Consider the following 27,423-nt stretch of genomic DNA (forward strand, 5'->3'; position numbering starts at 1 on the left):
AAAAGAACGACTTTTTTCGTCATTGAAAAAGACACTTCCGTTGTAGGGATGCAGCTCTGGGACAATATCTTCTTAGTTTATGTAAGGCACCTATCCTAATCTTCTACAACGGAATGTCACAAGAGGGGAATACTGCAACCTATGCTTTCAAGACATTCTCTCGCTTCTTAGGTCGTCCAATGCTGCCACAAAATGCTGACAAAGTTATCCTCATTGACAAGGTTTTTGGGAGAGAATGTTTTGGTTACTCGCCATGATATATTGGGGGCCATGCACCATATTACTACACATACACAGCAATGGCATTATCTTTAAAGGAAAGAAAACTCTAACTGAACTCTTGGAGTATGGCAAACGTTTAATGATCAGATACAAGGACGAGTTTCCAAATGATATTTGCAAATCATCAAAAGGTTGAAATAGTTGTGATACATATTGAATTTAATTTTACAGGCATTTATGGTACATCCGATCATCTAAACTCTAATTCTCTTGTTTCACCGATGATTGACATATTGCATTGTCTCCCTCCACCTCATTTGACTTTCAAGAGCACTTGAGTTGTTGAATGCGTCTGCTCGCTTTCTTTTCTAAAGTTGAAAATGTATGATTGCCTGTACAGTTGTTGAAGAGGCCAATACTTGCTTTTGTTGCATGCGATGAATGATTCTGCGATAAAACCACTGAAATAACTCCTTCAAACTATTTGCCTTATTTTGAGAGCTTCCATGATGTGTGTGTCTAAAGTAGGCATTTCTAGCCATGTAATGAGACTCTCCAAGCCCTGGGTGTTCGATATACTTGGATTCCCATACTTTTGGATGAAGTATGGCAAATGATTAAAAATAATGTGCTGCAAAACAAGAAATTTATTTAAAAATTTAAACACAAACTTAGTACTAAGACTATCTGAGGTGCTTTGAATTTACCATGTAATGAGTGATTTGATTGTCAGTCCATGTTGTCTTGAAGGATTTTTTCAGTAGACCAAAGGTTTTGTTTAAACTTGCTGAGATTATCCTGCAACCAATTATCATTCTCACACATTTGAAATAACGTGTCAATGGAACGCCACACATCACCCTTTGCATTACGAGTTGTTGAATCTTGATCTTTCACTGCTAAATGAAGTTTTTTCCAGTACATATACTCAACTTTGCTAATGTAGGTAGATATAATCTCCCTCGCTTTGTACCTTGAGGTTTAGATAGAAAATGGCGTGCCTTGACCATACTTATGGATAGTTTGCAGGGTACATCTTTCTCATTGGTTGACCTTTTTTCGTTTCGCTGGATACATTGCCCCCATGTAGACCAATATCTGACAAAATTAGTTCCAAAGCTTCAAGAGCGACTTGTCGTTCAGCCGACTTTTTTATTTTCCAAGAAAACCCAATGTACAGATATACCCACTTCTCTACAATTCGACAAAGACCATGTATTGTACAAATATGGACATTAACAAATGGTATATCCAAAACTGGTCGAAAATTAGAGTCTTGATTGTGACGAGTAGGAGCTTTTCGCCACCACTTTGGGTCCATCACCTTTGCAGGCTCCATGCAATACAAGCATGGAGACTTTGCCATGGCACCCATTCCACAATTATACATACACTTCAGTGTTTTGAGGTCACCTGCAAGATGCCATTGAACTTGAAAGTCTCCTCTCCCATCTACAGCCAGTACCTCTCCTCGATTCATTTGCCTATCAATCATATCTGGAATAGGGGTTTGATGGAACACCCAAAATAAAAAGTCATGGCTTCTTTCTTTACCTGCAAGATTAATCATTTTGAGATACGAAAAAATAATCTAAAATTTAGGTACAATGGAGGGCTTGCTAGAGTTGCAAAATTGGAAATAACTGGATTACATGAAATGCACCAAGTCACCATATTTTTGTTCAAATTGAACACTGAAATGTGATTGTAACTCGCTCTAGCTTCTTCTCTTTAAGAATCTCACACTCATCTTAGCTTCAAAACAAAATGTACATGTCTCTTCCAATGTGATATTGTAGAACTCTACCATTCTAGTTTGCAACAAAGTCAGGTCCATGAAGATATTGTTGTACAAACTCATCATAAGTGACAGTAGTTCCTTGTGAGCTATAAATATCTTGAATATGAAATGGACATCCAATGAAGTCGGTATGTTATTGAGTTGGAGTATTTCCTCCCAAACACTTGCAGCTATTGGTAAAAGCTTAGACTTTATTCCCTTCTTCACAAACATGGAAGAGATAGATTGTTGAATAGCTGAGTAACCTCTTTTACTAACGTCAAGGGAGTCCAATGTACCCTGTATTTGTTTGGCAGGCACTGCATTCTTTGAAATGAATCTGTCAACGACATCCCGTTGCAAAACCTTAAACTTTTTTTCATACATTATATCCTTTGCAAAACCACTAGTTATCAATGGCTTTAACTGCTTTCCTACATTGGCCTTCGGGTCTATGTTTTCTTTGTCTGGATAGATAGAATCTCTACAAGGAAAGCGTTTAAATTAATTAGACAGTTTACAATGCTCACTTCAATGCTTGGATTCTTTTTTTAAGGCCGCCAGAGCCTACCTTCAACGTTTCAAGATTCCGCAGTTTCTTCTTTCGCACACGAGTGCCTAACATTGTCTCTTTGTTTTGTAATGATCGTACCTTTGTTCGCAAAACATGTGATTCTTGTATGCGCTGCTTACAGTCTTTTGGTCCTCATAATGCAAGTTTGAAAGTCTCTAAATCTCATTTGCTTCATGCTTCACCATGTCTTTATAAGTTTCTGATTTGTTGTTTAGAGCTTTACAGTAGCCAAGCAATCCATTCTCTGCATTACCTGCAAAGGTCATTAAGTTAGTGGGATTTTAAAATGCAGGGAAAGCATTGATCATGGGATTCAATGGATAGAGTGAGCCTTTTGTCCAAATATCTAAGTGTTTTGCTCCCTCTGCTCTAAGTCTCTTTGTCATGATCAGTGTCACTTTGATGTTAGTTTTTCCTCGCTTACACAGTGGCGTATATTGGGGATCCAGGTCAATGTGTAGATGATAGAAGAGTCTTTTAAGGAGGACATTTGTGGGGGTGGAAGAAGAAGCCATGTATGCAATAGTGCAAGAAAGGGATGATTTCTTTGAGGTCAGCGCACAAACAGTGAGTAAGGAGAGAGCAGGTTTGGAAGGATACGTTCTATTTCCTTTAGTCATACATTCCACGTACAGGAAACTCCCTCCAATTCTAGGACGTTCATTAAATGCAACTGAAAACAATTTATTCTTCAATCATCACGGCCGTCATGACACTATGGCAAGAATCTAGTTGTAAGTGCACTTTTTGAATGGTTATTCCAAGTTTACAATTGCTCTTACCACACCTATTTAGAAAGTCAAAATTCTATTTTTCTAAGAAGGCACTCCAAATGAGCTCCGAAATTTCCTAATGCAGTTTTCTTTCGTCCATGAACAAGTGATTAGGATGTCAATTCCACACGTTTTTCCAGTTCAATCCGCCACCTTTCAGAGTCCACGTGTTGCATTAAATGGACAGGGAACCAATTTCCAAGCAATGCATCAGGTTTTTCCAGCACCCACGGTACATTCTCGGTATTTCAGGGGTGGATCAGTGTTTCAAAGCATGGTTGGTTATGCGCCTGAAAACCATCAATATATGTGAAACCAGCCCGTAGGGCGGTGGACTTTGGTTTTCACCCAAAATTCTTTGCTTTACTTTAGATTTTCACACATAGAGAGAACTTTGCAAAGGTAACCTACGACGGGAATTAACACATAAAGCACACACACAACTCGGAAGCTAGAATGCTCAGAGCAGACGCCGACAACCTATAGGTCCCAAAATTTGTACCCCTTTTGTATTTCTTTAATCTTTAAGAGGGTAAATTAAAACATGGGAATTCTTTACCTGTATCCAGCTAGATACCACTTGTTCTGGGTAAATTTCGGCAACATAACAACCCAAAAACTTGCCCGGAACCAATTCCCCTGCTGGAACTCACTTCTACCGACATAAATTTTCTATTTTCTGCCCAGAAACAGTAAATTCAGCACGTTGTATTTACTTATTTTTGCCCTGTTTTCAGCCCTAAACATTCCCCAAACTCTAACAGTGGGGCACTGTTCCCAATGGTCCTGGCATCCGTATGGCTGAAAAACAATCCAAATTGAGTGCATAACTACCGCTAAAAACGCACTTGTACAGTGAGGTTATCACCCTCACCGGTGCCTGCTTTTGGAGCAGCAGTTAGCTACTCTTGTTCCCGCTCAGAGAGGCTCTTGCCTCAACAAAAACGCATATGACCACACAGTTGTACATGAGTCAAATGAAGAGCCCTCTTGAGAGGCATCACATTACTGCACGTAGAGAGAGAGAGAGAGAGAGAGAGAGAGAGAGAGAGAGAGAGAGAGAGGTGTAACGTGTGAAGGACATGACTTCTTGCACTACATTGTACATGACAGGGAAAACTTGCACTCAATAGCTCTTAACCTGTGACAAAGACTTGCAAATAAGCTCTCCAGCTAGAAATTCAGCGCTACCTCTTGCTGCATGAGGAAAGTTCATGAAAATATGCCACTTGGCACGTTTACAAGCAATTTCCCATTTCGGGGTTGTCGCTTAAAAATCTCCCGATTGGTTGCCCAATTGACTTTGAAGTAGAGTTCTAAAATGTTCCCCATGTCATTCCGGAGGTAATGACGCAAACACATTTCATGGTCCAAAATAGGAGTTCCCTAAATTTTAGGGAATGCTTCCATTGGACTCCCATTAGTCATCTGACCATCTATCCCCACTGAAACTGCATCCAAAAATGCAATGTAGTCGAGCTGTCGGGTACTTTTCTTAGGTGATCCCACCTTGGTACTGTGCCTTTATTGAGTTCACTTCCTAGTATCCACCAACTTGTTAAGTGCGACGAGGGGACCTACATGATCTTGAATTGAGCCTAGACATCCTTTTACTATACGAGTTCCAGTGCCGACCAACTTCCCGTCTGCAGGTGAAACTACCGTTCACATTGGCCATACAATGTCCGACCATTTGCAACTTCAAAAAGAGGGTCTCAAAAATTAAACAAAAATCATTAAAAAAATCAACAACTAAGGTTAGCAGTTGCCACGTCCTCGTGACATATCCCCCTCTTGAAATCGCAAACATCCTCGATTGCATACCATAAATACATGCCATTGACAATTTTGTATTGTTAGCACTCTTTTATCATCGCATGTATCCGCAAGAAAGGTCGTAACACATAGATAGAAATGACTTAATGAGACCTTCATGCTTTTGTCATTTTCATCTATTACACTAAATTCATATGTACATTTGATCTGCTAGTTCTATCATTACCCCTCTTTTGCACCCGTTGTGTTGGGGCATACGTAGGCTGTAACCCAAAGGCCTCAAGGTAAAGCTGCAATACATTTGGTGACTCTCAAAGCTCATGCTCTTCCATCCACTTCGCATCCATAGGTGGATAGTTCTTTAACTTCACGAAATAGCGTCTTGCAACCTGTCCTTTAACCTTTCTGTCCTTATGTGCCAAAACTTGCTCAGGTACTAGGATCTCATCAAATTCCTCAACTTCTGGCTGATCCTCATATGGCACATCAGCCACAAAGGGTCTTATAAGTCTCACGTGAAACGCATTATGAATCTTCCACACATCAGGCAATTTCAGCCTGTAAGCCACATCGCTAATCTTATCAAGCACTTGAAAAGGCCCATAGTAATGCATGCTGAGCTTAGGAAACGATCGTTCCTTGCCATTCATCTTCTTTAACCTTGCCTTCTCAAAGCTTAACAGAACCCAATCACCAGGTGATAACAACAATTCACGACGGTGACGATCAGCAACCTTCTGCCTCAAAGATCTTGTCCTTTATATGCAAAATGGGAGGAACCTTTTGCCGCCTTCAACAATCTCAAAAGGTGCCCTGCCATTCGACGAATGCACCGTATTGTTGTACGCATACTCGAGCAAAGGGAAACATTGTTCCCGCTTGCCCTTATTATGTAACACATAGCATTTCACTAGATCCAAGACGGTCGAATTAGCCTCTTCTGACTGTCCATCAGTTTGTGGATGAAACGAAGACAAGAACTTGAGCGTAGTGCCCATCTTCTCAAACAATCTTCTCCAAAACAAACTTGTCATGCAAGGATCACGATCACTGAAAATCGATTGTGGCATACCATGGTACTTGAACACATTGTACATGAATAAACATGCCATCTGACCAGATTTTACCTTCTTCCTAACATGGATAAAATGGGGCTGCTTGTTGAACCTGCAAATAATGGTCCATATACCATCATTCCCTGTTGGCGTTCTTGGAAGATCGAAGATAAAGTCCATAGCAATGCTTTCTCATGGCTTATCCGGAATCGGCAGTGGTTGTAACAGTCCTGGTGCCTTTTGCCTGTCAAACTTGACCTTTTGGCAAATCAAGCATACTCGCACAAAGGCATCCACATCTCTCCTCAAGGTAGGCCAATGAAAGAATGTCTCTACCCCTTTAACTATCGCATCAATACCGCGGTGCCATGCACACGGTCGGACATGACTTTCTACCATGACCTTATGTCGCAATGGCCTAGTGACACAAAGTCTATCATGCATCATCATAAAATCATCTCTAAGGAGGTAGAGCTCATCTGTAGCATATTATTCCTTCACAAGCTGATGATGATAAGGAATTGACACACTTGAAATTTGCGGCTTCCTTGATAACGCATCAGCCACAACATTCTTCTTCCCTTCCACATGCATAATTTGGAAGTGAAACTTAGAAAGAATGTTTGCCCACCGCATATGCTTTTTAGATAGCTTTGACTGTGTCAAGAAGTATCGCAAGGTCTGATGGTTTGTTTGGACAACAAAATCAGCACCTAAGAGGGAGTGCTTCCAGCTAGAAAACGCATGAAATCACGGCCAAGAGCTCTTTCTCATAGATTTGCATAGTCATCTATGGCCCTTGCACAATTCGGCTTTCATAAGCTACTACCCGTCCATCTTGCATTAGCACTCCTCCGATGCTACTGCCACACTAGTCACACCGGGCCACAGATGACTTCCTGAGACCCGGCAAAACAATTACTCGATTTGAAGTCAACTTTTCCTTTAAGAGACTAAACGTTGAAATCTCTTTTTGGGTCCATTTGAAAGTGACCTCTTTCTTTTACAAAGCGTGAAGAGCTGATGCTATCTCTGCAAAATTCATGATAAACCTTCTATAGTAAGAACACAATCCCAAGAAGCTTCTGACATCGTGCACAGTCTTCAAGTCTGGCCATGTCTTAATAGCTTCAACCTTTGCGGGATCCATTCTGACACCATCCTTTGACACTATGTGGCCAAGAAATTGGATATCTTCCAAGAACAATTCACTTTTTCTTAGGATTGATAAGTGAACTGTGACTGCGCAACTCTTCGAACACAATGTCAAGTGACGCCTATGCTCCTATTCATTCTTCGAATAGACTATCATGTCATCGAAGAATGTCCCAACAAACCGTTGATGTGAATGGAAAATCCGGTCCATCATCCTGTTGAACGTGGTAGGAGCATTTGTTAGACCAAACGGCATCACTAGGAACTCATAAAGACCAAATTTTGTTCTAAATTCAATCTTGTGCACATCCTCTGGCCTTATACAAATCTGATGGTACCCACTCTTAAGGTCTATCCCGTTGAAAATTGCAGCACTATCCTTGATGGTATTCTTATTCAACGCACGGTAATCAATACACATGCGCCATGAGCCATCCTTTTTCTGTACTAGAAGCACTGGGGAGCAAAAAGGCGAACTAGGCTTCTCTAATAAGTCCTCAACCTGGCCCATAATCTCTTTCTGCTGCACCACACTAACCCTGTACGGAGGTCTATTTGGTGGGATACACCCTAGCACCAAATCTATTCGATGGTCCTCAAGTCTCTCTGGCGGCAATTGCGACGGGTAATAAATCTGAAAAACAGTCACTAAACTCTCGCAAAAATGCTGAACTTTCTTTATCTAGCACAGATAAATTTAATTGACAATTATCCGAGACATCACATGCAAAACTCAAGTACACAGAAAGATGATTCTTTATTACAGAGGTGATAGCCGAAGCAGATACAATAGGGACAGACTCGCCTTTGAGCTTTACATCCAAAACATAACTTTTGCCCCTATGCTGAAGGGTGATCGTCTTGCCGAAGGCATCTAGCATGCCATGTACTCTGAACATCCACGGAATTCCAAGTAGCACATCGCACCCTTTCAATGGCATGATATAAAATTCTTCTGTGTCTACATATGACTGAGTATGCAGACGCACCTTTCCAATAATGGGAGTAACACACTCTGAGTGGCTAGGAAATGCCAACCCTGCCTCTGCCGTGTACCCCATCTCTTCAGCTATGATGCCCAGCTTCATAGCTAACTCTTGTGAGATAAAGTTTGCTTTGGCACCTGGATCAAAGAAGATGAGTGTCATCTGATCTCTTACTTTACCCCATGCTCTGCATAACTCACTAGCATCTGTACTGGGCCTGTCAGCCACCATATCTGGCACCAAACCTGCCGTGGGTTTAGACTTCTTGACTTTCTAGTCCTCTTTATCATCTGAGTCAGATGGTCTTTTCCTTTCTGGACAATTTGTAGCGAAGTGACCAGGCTACTCGCATATGAAGCATTTATTTTCAGCCATTAAGACCTTTTCCTCGAGCGACTTACGCACAAAAGGCTTCCTTTTCTGTTTCTTTGCCTGCGCTCCAGAAGTCCCGACTGAGTCCTTATCCTTGTTGACCTACTCTGACCCTTGTGACGCTTTAGCAGCCGTTTTCACAAAGGGCTTTTTCGCTGAATTTTTCTTCTGATGCCCTCCTTTTTCATTGCTCAAAAACCCACTGTCCTCTCCTTTCAACAAGGCAAGACCAGTGTTAGCAACTTCCATGAGCTAGGTGAGGGTAGCCACTTTTTTCTTGGTACAGTAGTCCCGAAACCCTTTAGGCAGTCCACAACAATACTTCTCTATCTGCTCTATCAATGGCACAAATTTGAAGGAGTTACTGAGAGTAACGCTTTACAAAACCTCCGATTGTACTCCAGCAAGCTCTTGCAAGTGGTTGAAGTGAGCTGGTGCCAATCTGTCATGACATCGGCTTCATATCCATTTGACAGCCAAGAAAATGCAAACATTTGTTTGAAGTATACACATGTGGTGGATGTATGTCCTTGCATTAACAATGTCGTCCACCATGTAAGCGCATTGTCTTTCAAGAAAGTGGCAACTTTCATGACCTTAGAGACCTCTGTAAAATTCCCTCCTATATACGTTGTATCAAACTGTTGGAGGAAAGTAAGAGCCTTTGTCTTTTCCTCAAAGCCGCTGAAAGTGCTGAACTTTACAGCTGCACCACCTTCTTTGTAAGCTTTCGGCTTTTCCAGTGCCCTAAAATGTCATAAGGAATTGTCTGCAACATGGGCGTTGTAGTAGGGATCGTCAGTACATCTTGGCCATTGACATTTTGCATCATAGGTGCCATATCTGGCTGCTGTCCAAAAAACCAGCCATGCCAAAATTACCTTGTGGCACCCCAAATTGGCCCTGGTTGCTCTGAAAACCTTGTTGCATGCCGATGCTACCATACACGGGGTTTGGCATCATGCCTTGCTAGCATGTACGGCTCGCTTTGAGGCGCATAACCAGCCATACTCTGGAACACAGATTCACCCCCAAAATACCAAGGATATACCGTGGGTGGTGAAAAAAATGGATGCATTGCCTGGTAACCAGTTCCCTATCCATTTAAGACAACATGCGGGCTCTGAAAGGTGGCGGGCTGAACTGGCAAAGCCTATAGAATAGGCGTCCTAACCACCTGTTCAAGGACGGGAGGAACCGATTTTGAAGCCTCTGACTCAGCAACATGTAAGTGCTCTCTATCCTGCTAGGATGCATGAATACTTGGGCTTGAGCCTCAACAGGCTCTGTTCGCGATGTAGGTTGCCTTGTTTGCTACAGCACTGGTGGCGCTTGCAAGAACTCCATAAACCTTGGGTTCTGCACCAGTTGTGAAAACACATTCACCGCAGCAACTAACTGAGTCCTGAACGCATCATCCTCAAGTTGCCCAGTCATAAAGACTTGTAGGGGAGGAACATTCACATTGGAAAAAGGTCCTGACAAGGGTGGCCATGAACTCTCGCCAATCTCAAACACCATAGGAATTTCCTGTATGTCCTGCGGAGAGGAACCCTCTTCCATTATACATTTCCCTTTGTCGGCCATAGTGTAATCCCGCGTTCTTGTACTCTGTGTCTTTTCCCAAAACAACCGAGGCTCACTTCTTGAGGAAAAAGTGATTCTGTCCCAGCAACAAAACCATGAAACTGGCCCATAGGGCAATGGACTTTGGCTTTCACCCGAAATTCTTTACTTTACTTTAGATTTTCACACATAGAGAGAACTTTGCAAAGGTAACCTGCGAAGGGAATTAACACTTAAAGCACGGCAGACGCCAACAACCTTTAGGCCCCAAAATTGGTGCCCCTTTCGGTATTTCTTTAATCTTTAAGAGGGTAAATTACAAAGAAGAGTCCTAGGAATTCTTTACATGTATCCAACTAGATACCACCAGCATTACCAGCCCCAAAACTTTCCCGAAACCAATTCCCGTGCTGGACTCACTTCCATTGACATAAACCCTCTGTTTTGTTCTGCCCAAAAACAGTAAATTCAGCACGTTGTATTTATTGTTTCTTGCCCTGTTTTCAACCCTAAACATTCCCCGAACTCTAACAGTGGGGCACTGTTCCCGATGGTTCTGGCATCCGTATGGCTGAAAAGCAATCCAAATTCAACGCATAACCAGTGTTGAAACGCACATGTACGGTGAGGTTATCAACCTCACTGGTGCCTGCTTTTGGGACATCAGTTAGCTACTCTTGTTCCTTCTCAGAGAGGCTCTTGCCTCAGCAAAAACGTAGATGTCCACACAGTTGTACATGAGTCAAATGAAGAGCCCTCTTGAGGGGCATCGCATTACTGCACGGAGGGGGGAGAGAGAGCAGTGTAAGGTGTGCAGGACATGTCCTCGTGACATAGTTAACAGTGGCCACATCCTCGTGACAATATGCCAGGAAAAGTGTTGGGGTATGCAAGGCATGATGCCAAACCCCATGTATGGTAATATCGGCATGCAGCAAGGCTTTCAGAGCAATCACGGCCAGTTTGGGATGCCACAGGGCAATTTTGGCATGGCTAATTTTTCTGGACAGCAGCCAGATATAGCACTTACAACGCAAATGTCAATAGCCAAGGAATGTCGATGATCCCTACTACAATGCCCATGTTGCAGACAATTCCTTATGACAATTTGGGGGCACTGGAAAAGCCGAAAGCTTACAAAGAAGGTGGTGCAGTTGTAAAGTTTAGCACTTTCAGCAGCTTTGAGAATAAGGCAAAGGCTCTTACTTTCCTCGAATAGTTTGATACAGCTTATGGAGGAGGGAATTTTACAAAGGCCTCTAAGGTCAGGAAAGCTGCCACTTTCTTGAAAGAAGATGCGCTTACATGGTGGATGACATTGTTGATGCAAGGGCAGGCACCCGCCACATGGGTATACTTCAAGAAAATGTTTACATTTGCGTGGATGATGAATTTGAAGCCGAGGTCATGACAAATTGGCATCAACTCACTGCGGCTACTTGCAAGAGCCTACAGGAGTACAATCGGAGGTTTTGTAAATCGTTGCTCTTAGTAACATTCTACAGGTTTGTGCCACTGATAGAGCAGATTGAGAAGTATTGTTGTGGGATGCCTAAAGGGCTTCGAGATTACTCTGCAAAGAACAGAGTGGCTACCCTCACTCAGCTTATGGAAGTTGCCAACACTGGTCTTGCCTTGTTGAAGGGAGAGGACAGTGGGTTTCCGGGCAACGTGAAAGGGGGGCAACAAAAGAAAAATTCAGCAAAAGAAGCCCTTTGTGAAAACGGCTCCTGAAGCGTCATAGGGGTCGGAAAAGGTCAACAAGGATAAGGACTCGGCCGGGACTTCTGGAGCGCAAGCAAAGAAGCAGAAAAGGAAGCCTTTTGTGCGTAAGTCGCTTCAGGAAAAGAAGGTCTTGATGGGTGAGAATAAATGCTTTATATGCGGGCAGCCTGGTCACTTTGCTACAAAATGTTTCACAAAGGAAAACACCAACCAATTCAAATGATAAAGAGGACCAGAAAGGCAAGAAGCCTAAGCCCACGGCAGGTTTGGTGCAAGATATGGTGGGTGACAAGCCAAGTACAGATGCCAGAGAGTTATGCTGAGCATGGGGTAAAGTTAGAGATCAGACGGCACTCATCTTCTTTGATCCAGGTGCCAAAGCAAACTTTATCTCACCAGAGTTATCTATGAAGCTGGGCATCAGAGCTGAAGAGATGGGATACACGACAAAGGCAGGGTTGGCATGTCCTGGCCACTCAGAATGTTACTTCCATTCATGAAAAATTGTGTCTGCATATTCAGTCATATGTGGACACTGAAGAGTTCTATATCATGCCATTCGAAGGGTGTGATGCGATGTTGGGAATCCCGTGGATGTTCAGAGTACACGGTGTGCTGGATGTCTTTGGCAAAATGATCACCCTTCACCATAGGGGCAAAACTCATGTTTTGAATGTAAAGCTCAAAGGGGAATCTGTCCCTATTGTATCTGCTTTGACTATCACTTCTGTAATTAAGAATCATCTTTCTGCGTACTTGATTTTTCCACGTGATGTTTCAAATAGTTCTCAGTCAAATTTATCTATGTTAGATAAAGAAAGGTCAACATTTTTGCAAGCAAGAGTTTAATGACTGTTTTTTTTATTCATTACCATCACAATTGCCAAAGAGGCCTGAGGACCATATGATAGATTTGGTGCCACGGTGTATTCCACCAAACAGACCTTCCTACAGGGTTAATGCGGCTCAACAGAAAGAGATTATGGACCAGGTTGAGGAGCTTTTAGAGAAGGGGCTGATTTAGCCTAGTTCTTCACCTTTTTGCTCCCCAGTGCTCCTAGTACAGAAGAAGGATGGCTCTTGGCGCATGTGTATTGATTACCGTGCGTTGAATAAGAATACCCTCAAGAACACGTTTCCTATCCCGAGGATTGATGATATTGTTGACCGTTAGGAGAGTGCTGAAATTTTCAGCAAGATAGACCTTAAGAGTGGGTACCATCAGATTCGTATAAGGCTAGAGGATGTGCACAAGACTGCATTTAGAACGATGTTTGGTCTTTGTAAGTTCCTAGTGATGCCATTTGGTCTTACAAATGCTCTTGCTACGTTCAATAGGATGATGGACCGGATTTTCCACTCGCATCAAAAGTTTGTTGGCACATTCTTTGATAACATGATAGTCTATTCGAAGCATGAAGAGGAGCATAGGTGCACTTGATCATTGTGTTAGAAGAGCTGCGCAGTCAGGTTACTTGTCAATCCTAAGTGAATTCTTCTTAGAAGAGATCCACTTTCTGGGCCACATAGTGTCAAAGGATACAAGGATGGTGTCCGAATGGATCCCGCAAAGGTTGAAGCTATTAAGACATGACCACACTTAAAGATTGTGCATGATGTCCGAAGCTTCTTGGGATTGTGCTCATACTATAGAAGGTTTATCACGTATTTTGCAGAGATAGCTTCATCTCTTCACGCTTTGCAAAAGAAAAAGGTCACTTTCAAATGGAACCAAAGAGAGATTTTAGCTTTCAGTCTCTTAAAGGAAAAGTTGACTTCATATCCCGTGATTGTTTTCCCAGATCTTAGGAAGTCATTTGTGGTCTAGTGTGACGTGTGTGGCAATAGCATCGGAGCAGTGCTAATGCAAGATGGTCGGTTAGTAGCTTACAAGAGCAGAATCCTGCAAGGCCAGAAAAGACTATGCAAACCTATAGGAAAGAGTTTTTGGTCGTGATTCATATGCTTTCTAGTTGGAAGCACTACTTCTTACGTGCTGATTTTGTTTTCAAGACCTTGCGATACTTCTTGTGTAAGGTGCAACGGAAGAGAATGTTGAACTTTGCTCAAGATGAGTGCTCCGAACTGTGCTCAAGGGTTCCTTTTGCTTACGGAAGGGAGAGCCTTTCGTTCCTTTAGTGAGAGAGTGCAATGGACACAAACAAAGTGGTGAACACTATGAATGAAGGTACTGAGACTGAGAGATAGAGAGAGAAGAATACGACACCACAATGTTGTCAAACCCTCCTCCGAAGGCCCCACTCTCTATGGCGAGAGCGGTCTACTATTGATTGCACAAATCTCTACAATGCTTGGACTTGTTGACGATGTCGACGACGATGAGACGGGCTGAAATCTGAAAACGCTAAGGGCTGAAATCTGCAAATGTTTATTTGTTGAATTTTGACTCTATGTGAGTGACGACGACGCGCTGAAATCGCATATGCTAAAATCTGCGTTTTCCGGGTTGAAACTGCAAATTACGCTGGATCTGACCGAGCCACGAGGATCTGCTATGGGAAGGTGAGATCTGCGAGGTTTGGGACTTGTTCTGCTGCGTCTAAATGCTGAAAATTTGAAAACGATGGTGCTTGTGGGGGTTCCGTCGCGGTGGATCTGCAAAACACTGGGATGCGAGGCTGATGCAAAAACGCTAGGACTGATTTTGGTTCTGTTGCCTAGTTGCTGCAAATGCAAAAACAAGAGCTTGTTTGCAATGTTGAAAACGCTGATGTAGAAAACGCCAAATATCCTGCTCCAAAAACTATAGGTGTCATGTGGGGGTCCTGCTGAGAAGATGCATGTTGAACATGCAGTTCTTGCTCCCTCTTTAGCCAGAAATGCTAGCGCTAGGGTTTCTTATATACTTGAGGTTCTAATTTGCTCTACCCAGTTCCCAACAAAAGTAACTTAAAAATAATAAGTAAAAAATGTCAAAAATAGGAAAAATAGGTCTATGCATTGTAAAATGCTCCTGATGGGTTCTGATGGAAATCTGATGATCATGTTGTGTGCAACCAAAGGATATGCATCTAATCTAAGTGTCTGAACATGCATGGTCTGCGAATAGACTCACAAAAGTGCAAGATTACTTCCTAATCTAGGCTGACTGAATTGAGCTAAACCCTTGCCATGAAGTAGCTTGTCCACGTACACATAGGGTTAGATGTGCACGTGACATCCCCTCCTTTTCAAAGTGAGGTACTGGTACCAAACTGTATGGGAGATCGCCAACAACGTCTGGAATCCTAGGCAGGACTCTTCGTCGGTCCACTCTGATACGTAGGTCATGCGATACTTGAAGTTCATAAAGGTCTGCAACGCTTGCTTCTTTGGGTCGCACCGAAAGCGACACAAAGTCATATGTGGTTCCTTCAATGCGTCAACTTCGTCTATAGTCATACGTCTACCTTCTTCAAGAATCTTTGAGGTTGAAAATTCCTGAAACCACTTCCAACACAAAAACATGAACATAGCCATTCAATGTAAAGTGACTGCAAAAATACTATTCCTTCGAAAAATTGTGTATGCAATGCAGATGAACAAAGTGACAGAGTGCCAAACCGTTCATCAAACACACGCAAACAATAAGGTCGAATCTCGACTTTCCGATCTAAATCAATCAATTGTGGCAAAACACAATGGAAATGCCGATGCTTGATGCTCAATCTTTCTTGTGCTCTTTCCGATACAGTTTAATGTCGGGGAAGAGACATGGAATGTGAGTTCCTTGAATGCAAACATGTCATCTTTTCATGTGTAATCCGAATACATCCGTGCTTATTCATGAGTGAATCGTGTTCATCGTACAATATGTGCTGACTGATCATTCGAACACATAATACTTCCTCTGGGGGTTCTTTGGACCTTGACTCAAGAGCCAAGATCGGTTCTTCATGATTAATCAAACCTTCCTGTGGGGATTCTGTGGACCTCGACTCGAAAGCCAAGATCGGTTCTTCATGATTGATAGAATCTACAACGAGGTTAGCTTCGCTAGAAAAAGCATCAACTACTACAATCACATCTTTTTCCTGCAAATCATCATGCTTGTGAGTAATCACATCTTGATCATGCAAATCATCATGCTTATCATTATCATGCAAATCATGTATGTCATGCTTTGGAAAAGAAGAGACTGAGAGAGTCTCCTTTTTCGGATTCCTTCCAATCTTCGCCTGCACATTAGAAATGAGAGATGAAGAATGAACAACTTGCTCTCCACAAATGATAAAGGGAGAGTCACTTTTGGCATTGAAAATGAACGTATTTTCCGCCAATCAATGAGAGGGTTATGTTCACGTAACCATTGAATGCCCAAAAGCATATCACATCTTGAAAGAGGAGAGACTACAAATTTTCTGCGGAAGGACACTTGTTGAACAGTGAACAAAACATCAAGGCACTCTTGCATGATGAGAGAGTCCATACCGGGAGAGAAGCCCGACAGGAGATGTCTTGAGAACCTCCAAGTGGGCTCTTTCGACAAGAGAGTCACTAATCAAAACATGCATACTACATGGGTCAAACACAAAACACTGACTCTTCACAAGACCATAACATTTAATGAGAGACTCATCAAAGGGAGGATCATGAGACACCACCAACATCTTTGGCCGGCTCGGGTTTTGAGGTGAGAACCTGTCGGACCAACTCTTGCATGCGTAGGTCTCTCTGCACCTCACGCTCTGCCTCCAAGGCCGCTCGTCTTTCTTCGGCCACCAAGCGCGCTAGCTCACGCTCACGCTCAATAGTTGTATGTCTTGCTTCGGCCACCAAGCGCGCTTGATCGCGCTCACGCTCCAAAGCTGCCTTTCTTTCTGCTTTTCTTTCTTTTCGTTCCTTGGCCGCCAAGTGCGCTTCGCGATCCAAGGTTTCTTGTCTGTTTTGGCGTTCACGCTCCACGACTTCCTGTTGTTCTGCGTTTCTTTCTAGTTGTGCCATCGCAACGCGATTTGCTTCTTGTTGTTGTACCATCATGTCCATCATCGACTTGACCAAAGCCTCCATAGGAGTTGGTGATATCCGTGGCGTAGATGGGGAAGGGGGAGGGTCGTGGGAAATTTCTTCTTCGCCACTGCCAGCTCATCACCTCCATGCAAAGTATTCATTCCGCTTTGGGTAATGACCATACACTGAAGTCTTAGGTTCTTAAATTCACGAGGAACTTGGGTTCTTGTGGGTCTTGGATTCTTGAGTTCTTGAGGTACTTGAGGTTCTTGAGGTTCTTCTTTCGCTTGCAATATGTGTTAGAGAAAGATCTTCTCTTCAACTGAGCTATACTCTTTCCTGCGGGAGCACCCCTTGGCAGCCTTGCACTCACACCAAGGTTTCTTTTTCCCACCTCACGTTGATTGGCCGGCCGCTAAGTGCACGGTCTGCTCGCAATGAGTGAGAAGAGAGCAAGGGGAGGCTGGACAAGCCCTTCTTTCTTGGGTTTCCTGTCACTCTTCAAAAACACGATTAGGAATCGACACGCCCAAGTAGACTTGGGTTACGTGCGACCGCAACAAGCAAAAAAGAATTATGTGGTTCTTGTGGTTCTTTCCTTCAGTGATACACAACACTGTCAAAGCTCTGATACCAATGTAAGGTGCAGCAGAAGTGAATATTGAACTTTGCTCAAGATGAGTGCTCCGAATTGTGCTCAGGGGTTCCTTTTGCTTACCAAAGGGAGAGCCTTCCGTTCCTCTAGTGAGAGAGTGCAATGGACACAAACATAGTGGTGAACAGTGTGAATGAAGGTACTGAGACTGAGAGATAGAGAGAGAAGAATACGACACCACAATGTTGTCAAACCCTCCTCCAAAGGCCCCACTCTCTATAGCGAGAGCGGTCTACTATTGATTGCACAAATCTCTACAATGCTTGGACTTGCCAACAATGAGGACGACAACGAGACGGGCTGAAATCTGAAAACGCTAAGGGCTGAAATTTGCATATCTTTATCTGTTGAATTCTGACTCTATGTCGGTGACGATGGCAATGACGACAATGCAACGACAACGTGCTGAAAACGCAGATGCTGAAATCTGCGTTCTTTCGGGCTGAAACTGCAAACTACGTTGGATATGACCGTGCGGCTAGGATCTGCTGCAGGAAGGTGAGATCTGCGAGGTTCGGGACTTATTCTGCTGTGTGTAAATGCTGAAAATTTGAAAATGCTGATGCTTGTGGGGGTTCCGTCGCAGTGGATCTGCAAAACGCTGAGATGCCAGGCTGATGCAAAAACGCTAGGACTGATTTTGGTTCTATTGTTGCCAGGTTGCTGCAAATGCAAAAACGTTGAGCTTGTCTGCAATGCTGAAAACAATAGGTTGCTGATGCAAAAAACGCTAGGTATCCTGCTCCAAAAACGCTAGGTGTTCTGCGGAGATCCTAGGTGTTCTGTACGCTAGTGTTCTATGGGGATCGTGTTGAGAAGGTGCCTGTTGAACACGCGCTTCCTGCTGCCTCTTCTGCCAGAAATGCTAGTGCTAGGGTTTCTTATAAACTTGAGGTTCTAATTTGCCCTACCCATTCCCAACAAAAGTCACTTAAAAATAATAAGTGAGAAATATCAAAAATAGAAAAAATAGGTCTATACACGGTTCTAATGGAAATCTGATGATCATGCTGTGTGCAACTAGAGAATATGCATCTAATCTAAGTGTCTCGACATGCACGGAAATGCTATGTGTCATATAATAAGGGCAAGTGGGAACAATATTTGCCTATGTTTGAGTATGCGTACAACAATACCGTGCATTTGCCCACAGGCAAGACACCTTTTGAGATTGTTGAAGGTGGCAAAAAGGTTTCTCCCATTTTGCATACAAAGAACAAGATCTTTGAGGCAAATCGATATGTTGAAAACATGAATGAAATGTATAAGAAAATCAAAATTGCCTTGGAGAAGACTCAGGCAAAGCATGCAAGGGCTGTTGATCGTCACCGTCGTGAATTACTGTTTTCACCTAGTGATAGGGTACTTTTACGGTTTGAAAAGGCAAGGTTAAAGAAGATGAAGGGCAAGGAAGGGTTATTTCCAAAGCTCAGCATTCGTTACTATGGGCCTTTTCAAGTGCTTGATAAGATCAGTGATGTTGCTTATAGGCTGAAATTGCCCGACACTTGGAAGATTCCTAATGCGTTTCACGTGAGTCTTCTAAGACCTTTCGTGGGTGATGTGCCAGAAGATGTGATGTCATGTGACACATCGAACCCTATGTGTCCGTGGACAAGCTACAGCATGACCAGGGTTCAGTTCAATCAAGTCAGTCTAGAATAGGAAGTGATCTGGCACTTTTGTGAGTCTGTTCGCAGACCGTGCATGACCAGTCACGTAGAGTAGATGCATATCCTCCGGTTGCACACAGCATGATCATCAGCATTCCCATCGGAATCCATCAGAACCCATCAAGGGAATTTTTCAGTGCATTAAACCTATTTTCCCTATTTTTGACATTTTTCACTTATTTATTAAGTGACTTTAGTTGGGAACTAGGTAGGGCAATTTTGCTAAGATAATATATAAGCAAACCAGAGCTAGCACTTTCTGGCAGAAGAGGCAGCCGGAGCATTGCTCAACAGGCACCTTCTCAAGAAAGACCAACCAAAGAGCCTGGCGTTTCTCCAGCAAGAAGCCAGCGTTTTCAATCCCCTAAGACCAGCGTTTTTGGAACCTCCCGAGTCAGCCAGTAAATTCAGCAAGTACCTTGTTGCAACGTTTTTGGTATCCTTCAACAAACGCCAGCAAACAGCAAGATTCAGCCAGCGTTTTTGCCTCAGTTCAGATCGCTGCAGATTCAGCCCCATTAGCTAGCGATTGCCTTGTTGCAGATCTCTACCGCAACGGTGTCACAGCGAAGGAAACCTCAGCACTCCTAGCGTTTTTGCAGCCTGCTGTCTAGCCTTTTCAGCCATAAGAAAACAGCTTTTTTTTCAGCCCTAAGGAGCAGCGCTTTTCTCAACCATCAAGCTAGCAGATCAGCCCAACACTCAGTTTTCAGCTTTAGACTCGTCCACACCGTCGACCTCGACATACAAGCATTTAGACTCATTGCATCAGCCATTGTACCAGATTGTGCAATCAATAGTAGACCACTCTCGCCATCGAGAGTGGGGCCCTTGGAGGAGGGTTTGACAACTTCCCGGTGTCGTATTCTCTTCTCTCTCTATCTCTCAGTCTCATGCACCTTCACGCACAGTGTCCATTCACTTTGTTTGTGTCCATTGCACTCTCTCACTAAAGGAATGGAAGGCTCTCCCTTCCGTAAGTAAAAGGAACCTTGAGCACAATTCGGAGCACTCATCTTGAGCAAAGTTCAACATTCACTTCCGCTGCACCTTACATTGGTATCAGAGCTTTGGCAGTGTTCTGTATCACTCAAGGAAAGAACCACTGAAATTTTTATGTTTTTCTTGTTGTGATCGCACGTAACCCAAGTTGTCACAAGACGGGCACCACATGCCAATAGAAAAGAACAGACTGAACAGACTTTAAGCACTTCAATAACAATTGAACTAAGAGAGAGAGACGACAAGCGACACAAATTGGCAGAATTCCACCCCAGAGAGTATTAGCCCCAAACCTTGGTGTCCCTTTCAGTGTTTCTTTATACTGCATCAACACACTACAAGCCGGTACTCCAGACTCTGCACCTTCTCCAGGAAGCATCCCAAAGAATGAGCCATAACCGCATATTTAAAGGCCCTTGGCCTAAAAAGCAGTTATAGTAAAAAGCCTTCAAACTCAAAAGCTCCTGGTTCAAAAGCAAAGCCAAAAAGCTACCAACGTATTTTACGAAAATCCGTACAGCTTGCCACATCATCAGCCAGTGCAAAATGCAGAATTCCGTACAATCTGCCACGTCATGTCAGTGCAATTTTTGGAAATATGCCACATCATCAGTTTTTGCGTGTGTGCGGGTCTTGCTTTATTTTAATCTTTATGTCACTTGGGGCCCCATCGGACGGGGTCCCCTTAAGTTGGTAGGACTTCTTCTTCTATTACTTGTTCTTCTTAGGGTTTAGGCCCATCGGCCGGCATCTGCAAGTCGGCTTCCTTCTTTAGGGCTTTGACACGTCAGCAATTTGTGACATCTCCTATTCTTGAAAGAGAGTAATCGTCCGCGATTACAGCATATCAGCAAAACAACTCAGGTTAGCTCAAAAATTTCCGAGGGTCGTTCCAAGGGTCATTCCGATGGACAATCAATTTTTGTTAAGGAGTTAGCTTATCCTTTCAGCTCTTTTGATCAAGGAGTTAGCTTCTCCTTTCGTTGAGATCGGAACTCTTGATATTCCGGTGTAGTAAAATTAGCCATCACACCCAGACCGTATTGATCTTCACGGGTGTCTTGATGCATTAAAATTACATACTCAGGCAATCTCATCCAATTAGGAATATTCAGTGGTTGGCACAACACAATGCAACACAAATGCTCACATATGCATGTTATAAGACATAGAAACATAAAGTTGCCGATGAACACTCCCCCCGCAAATAACCATCCAGGTCCGGGCCATGAGCTATTCAACGACTCCCTCATCACTCCTCCCACAAATAACCTAAAAAAGTCTGGGCCATGAGATATAGAGGCCTTTTCCAACCAAACGCCCCCCAGGCCGCAACCTGCGTCGTTTGGAGGTGCTGAGAGTAACCACTACTCAGACTTCTTAATACTCCTCCCACATAACCATCCAAGTGCGGGCCAGGAGTCACAACAACAATGCTCCCCCCGTAAATAACCACAAGGGTCCGGGCCATTAGTATAAAAAAAACAACACTTTTCAATCATTCAATACTCCCCCCGCAAATAACCACAAGGGTCCGAGCCATGAGTACGAACAAGCATTCTCAAACATAATTTCTCACTCCCGGGAGTAAAATCACCAATCATTGAAACCAATATTAAAACCAGAGTCAAACAATTCAAATCGGTACCAAGACAAGTTCAAAACAGATACCATCCATTTCAAACAAATTCCAAACACGATCATCAAACAAGTTCTCAAACAGATTTCAAACTTAAAAAGCAATCTCGACATCAGTCGAGCTCGAAAAGTCGACTGACTTTCCATCCTAAAACCTGCACCAAGAAAATTAGGGTCAAGTTCATTCCATAGGGTCGTAGCCAAGCACACAACATGGTCAATCATCTCTTGGACAAACAGTGTTTCTTTGGCGGCGATGGTAGTCCCAAGATAGCAATCACACTAGACCTCCAAGGTCATCTGATCGTGAAGAGACATCTACTGGGAGATGTCGAGAAACTAATCTGCTAGGGTTTCCATGGCAAGCATTTCAGGATACCCACTCTGCCAGAAGTCGCACTCCGAAGGAAGATGTCAGAAACCATATAACTTCGGACAAAAATTTTCTTGAAAGCTTGCCAAGTCCCTGGAAGTGTGCGGCTTGGTAGCTATAGACATCTGCATGGTACTGTCTCTGAGAAAAACAGCAGCTCGAAACAAATCTTGGATCCTTCTCTTGCAATTGATCTTAGTGGCTTATGCCCTGTAATACATGAGCAGTGAAGACGAGAGCGCGCCCGATGCGCGATGAAGTAAGGGTGGGAGTGGCTAATAAGTCCGGGTTAGAGGACGAAGATACCTCAAATAAAATTCCAATAGCTCTGTCTGCTCTTTTGTAGGACTGGTATGCTTTCAGAATAGCACACGCCTAATGCTCTGATACCACTGTCACAAGACGGACACTACGTGCCAATAGAAAAGAATAGACTGAATAGACTTTAAGCACTTGAATAACAATTGAACTGAGAGAGAGAGAGAGAGAGACGACACGCGACACAGACTGGCAGAATTCCACCCCAGAGAGTATTGGCCCCAAACCTTGGTGCCCCTTTCGGTATTTCTTTATATTGCATCAACACAGTACAAGCCGGTACACCAGACTCTGCATCTTCTCCAGGAAGCATCCTAGAGAATGAGCCCTAACCTCATATTTAAACGCCCTTGGCCTGAAAAACAGTTATAGTAAAAAACCTTCAAACTCAAAAAGCTCCTCGTTCAAAAGCAAAGCCAAAAAGTTGCCATCGTATTTTATGGAAATCCGTACAGCTTGCCACGTCATCGTCCAGCGCAAAACGCGGAATTCCGTACACCCTACCACGTCATCATGTCAATGCAATTTTCTAAAATTTGCCACCATCAATTTTTGCGTGTGCACGGGTCCTGCTTTATTTTAATCTTTATGTCACTTGGGGCCCCATCGGACAAGGTCCCCTGAAGTTGGTAGGACTTCTTCTTCTGTTACTTCTTCTTCTTAGGGTTTAGGCCCCTCGGCCGGCATCTGCAAGTCGGCTCCCTTCTTCAAGGCTTTTGACACGTCAGCAATTTGTGACACAAGTCCTCTTGGGCGTGTCGATTCCTAATCGTGTTTTTGAAGAGTGACAGGAAACCCAAGAAAGAAGGGCTTGTCCAACCTCCCCTTGTGCCTCTTTTCACTCATTGAGAGCGGACCGTGCACTTAGCGGCCGGCCAATCGACGTGAGGTGGTAAAAAACCAACCTTGGTGTGAGCGCAAGGCCGCTAAGGGGTGCAACCACGGAAAAGAGAAGAACTCGGGTGAAGAGAAGATCCTTCTCCAACACAGATTGCAAGCGAAAGAAGAACCTCAAGAACTCAAGAATCCCAAGACCCTCAAGAACCTGAAGACCCTCAAGAACCCAAGACCCACAAGAACCCAAGACTTCAGTGGATGGTCATCACTCGAAGCGGAATGGATACTTCGCTTGGAGGTGATGAGCATGAGAGAGGCGACGAAGACTTTTCCCCACCAGGAGGTTTTTCTGACTCACCCCTTTCCCCATCTACGCCAAGGATTGCACCAGATCCTATGGAGGCTTGTGGTGCAAGACGACGATGGACATGATGACAACGTGGCACGAAGCAAGAATGGCAACCATGGAGCGTGAGCGCGAGCAATTACGCTTGGAGGCCAAAGAATTTGATCGCAAGTACACAGAAAGAAAAGAAGAATTGGATCGCAAGAACATTGTTCATTCTTCCTCTCTCATTTCTAATGTGCAGGCGAAGATTGAAGAGATTCGGGCAAAAGGAGACTCTCTTAGTCTCTTCTTCTCCCAAGCATGTGACACAGGAATTGCATGATACTGACAAGCATGATGCTTTGGATGACAATGACAAGCATGATGATTTGCATGATGATCAAGATGTGATTTCTAACAAGCATGATGATTTGCATGATATCAAGATGTGATTTCTCACAAGCATGATGATTTGCATGAAGATGATGTGATTGTTCACAAGGATGATGATGTAGGTGATACTTTCTCTAGTTAAGCTAACCTCATTGCAGATTCGATCAATCAGGAAGAACCGATCTTGGCTCTCAAGCCTAGGTCCAAAGAACCCCCACAGGAAGTACTATGTGTTCGAATGATTCGTTAGCATGCATTGTTCGATTGTTTCATTCGTGATCGTTTCCTGTATTTTAGTCAGCGTCTTTATGTGATCCCATTTCCTAGGCATGACCTATTGTACGTTGAGCACATTTTTCTCATGAATGAGCACGGATGTATGCGGATTATTCATGGAAATCTGAAATGTTTGCATTCAAGGAAGTCACATTCCATGTCTCTTCCTTGGCTTGACACACTCGTGGAAAGAGCACAAGAAAGTATGAGCACCAAGCATGGGCATTTCCGTTGTGAATTGCCACAGTTGATTGATTTAGATCAGCAAGACAAGATTCGATCTCATTATTTGCGTGTGTGTGGTGAACGTTTTGGCACTCCGTCTATTTGTTCATCTACATTGCATGCACAGTCTTTTAGGAAGACGAGATTTTTTCCAATCACTTTACATGGAATAGGTATGTTCATGTTTTTGTGTTGGAAGTGGTTTCAGGAATTTTCAGCATTGGAGATTCTTGAAGAAAATGGACCTACGTCCATAGACAAAGTTGAAGCATTGAAGGAGCTACAGAAGCCTTTGTGTCGCTTTCGGCGCAGCCCAAAGAAGCAAGCGTTGCAGACCTTTATGAAGTTCAAGTATCACATGACCCACGCATGAGAGTGGGCCGGCGAAGAGGCCTTTCTAGGATTCTAGATGCTGTTGGCGATCTCCCTCGACGCCATACAATTCGGTACTAGTACCTCACTTTGAAAAGGAGGGGATGTCATGTGACACATCCAACCCTATGTGTCCATGGACAAGCTACAGCATGACCAAGGTTCAGTTCAATCAAGTCAGTCTATAATAAGAAGTGATCTGGCACTTTTGTGAGTGTTCGCAGACCGTGCATGACCAGTCACGTAGAGTAGATACATATCCTCCGGTTGCACACAGCATGATCATCAGCATTCCTATCAGAATCCATCAGGGGAATTTTCCAGTGCATTAAACCTATTTTCCCTATTTTTGACATTTTTCACTTATTTAATTAGTGACTTTTGTTGGGAACTAGGTAGGGCAATTTTGCTAAGATAATATATAAGCAAACCAGAGCTAGCACTTTCTGGCAGAAGAGGCAGCAAGAGCATTGCTCAATAGGCACCTTCTCAAGCAAGACCAACGAGAGAGCCTGGCGTTTTTCCAGCAGAAGCCAGCGTTTTCAGCCCCTTAAGACCAGCGTTTTTGGAGCCTCCCGAGTCCACCAATAAATTCAGCAAGTACCTTGTTGCAGCATTTTTTGTATCCTTCAACAAACGCCAGCATACAACAGGATTCAACCAGCGTTTTTGCCTCAGTTCAGATCGCTGCAGATTCAGCCCCGTTAGCTAGCGATTGCCTTGTTGCAGATCTCTACCGCAACGGTGTCGCAGCGAAGGAAACCTCAGCACTCCTAGCGTTTTTGCAGCCTGCTGTCCATCATTTTCAGCCATAAGAAAACAGCGTTTTTCAGCCCTAAAGAGCAGCGTTTTTCTCAGCCATCAAGCTAGCAGATCAGCCCCAACTTGGTGCAACAGTTACCGAGTCATAGCACTCAGTTTTCAGCTTTAGACTCGTCCACACCATCGACCTCGACATAGCAAGCATTTAGACTCATTGCATCAGCCATTGTACCAGATTGTGCAATCAATAGTAGACCACTCTCACCATCGAGAGTGGGGCCCTTGGAGGAGGGTTTCACAACTTCCCGATGTCATATTCTCTTCTCTCTCTCTGCCTCTCAGTCTCATGCACCTTCACGCACAGTGTCCATTCACTTTGTTTGTGTCCATTGCACTCTCTCACTATAGGAACAGAAGGCTCTCCCTTCCGTAAGTAAAAGGAACCTTGAGCACAGTTCGGAGCACTCATCTTGAGAAAAGTTCAACATTCACTTCCGCTGCACCTTACATGTGCCACAGGAGGATCAATCAGAAGTTGATGAACTTGATGAGATCTTGGTACCTGAGCAGATTTTGGCATATAAGGAAAGAAAAGTTAAGGGACAAATTGCAAGACGCTATTTGGTGAAGTTCAAGAACTATCTACCTTTCAAAACAAGTATACCCTTTATCAAATAGGATACAATAATTAAAGATGTTAATGTAAAATTGTTACATTCACAACAGATTGTTACATTTACAATAGCTTCAGATGAGGAACTAAGCATTGTCACAATAATCAAATGTTGTTTATATTTTTTTGTTCTGAAGCCACCTGCTTATATTCATTCACTGAAATCTAGTCCAAATGTTAGCACCAAGTGTTAGCCCCAAGCAATAGTATTTGTTTCTACCAACTGTCTTTGGACTATGCATTGATATATTGAAGGACGTAGCTCTTAAATACATGTATGAAGAAGGTACTAAAGAAGTCTTCATTAGAAATGTTGTGACCGTACTTTTGCTATATGCAGACATCAGAGTGCATATCCAAAGAGCTAGAAAGCATATAAAATATAAATGGTAATAGCGGCTAACCCACTACTCAATATTGGTAATCTTGATAGCTACGATAAGATTATATTCCTTGAGCTTGGTGAATTAATAGAAGTAGACGCAGGTAGGGAATTTTTTTAGGGAAGCCTGCACTCTAAACCCTAAAGCCTGAATTGGAAAGGGAGGTAAATACATCCTCTAGCTATAGTCCCTCAATGTCTGTGTGCCAAGGTGCGTTTACAAAGACTGTTGACAACTTTGATGTAGTTATAGATCCCTAAGAAGAAGGCGTAGTAGTAGCACTCTGAGATATAGCTTGCGAATCTCTTCGAGCTATGATTCGATGTACTAAAGCACGTGGTTTTTAGACAAATGCATGTACATAGTAGTAGAGAACTTTTTATTAGACATGTTGGGTTATTGTGGTTTTATTGTATGTAGATGACAGAGCACATTTTGCTCATGCTTAAATAGATACACAAAACCTTTGTTCACATACTGAGTTGATGGTGACAGTCTCAAAGACAGAGGCTACACTAGACATAAACATAATGTGTGTGTTTTCAGTAAATGTGAAAATATCGAAGATTGGATTCTCAAGA

The 27,423-nt window shown here is 43.2% G+C and overlaps 1 protein-coding gene across 8 annotated transcripts in view; it reads right to left on the reverse strand.

Moving 5' to 3' along the window:
• Positions 1–316: 316 nt before the first annotated feature.
• The window catches only part of LOC147418155 (uncharacterized), a 66,824-nt gene continuing 39,717 nt past the window's right edge, over positions 317–27,423 (reverse strand). For 4 of the 8 annotated variants that reach the window (XR_015187321.1, XR_015187320.1, XR_015187322.1 and 1 more), the window contains 4 exons: positions 1,636–1,776; positions 1,196–1,320; positions 930–1,020; positions 317–853 (listed from right to left, as the gene is read on the reverse strand). Coding sequence is in view for 1 of the 8 variants with exons in the window: in XM_086507268.1 (XP_086363394.1) it covers positions 1,235–1,320; positions 1,636–1,776 (227 nt within the window). In the remaining 7 variants the exon portion in view is untranslated. The remainder of the gene's footprint in view (positions 854–929; positions 1,021–1,195; positions 1,321–1,635; positions 1,777–27,423) is intronic. The other 4 variants (XR_015187324.1, XR_015187323.1, XR_015187325.1 and 1 more) reach the window with 2 other exon arrangements.

Source organism: Adiantum capillus-veneris, chromosome 30 (genome assembly GCF_014529385.1).
Source record: "Adiantum capillus-veneris isolate H3 chromosome 30, ASM1452938v2, whole genome shotgun sequence".
Taxonomy (NCBI): Eukaryota; Viridiplantae; Streptophyta; class Polypodiopsida; order Polypodiales; family Pteridaceae; genus Adiantum; species Adiantum capillus-veneris.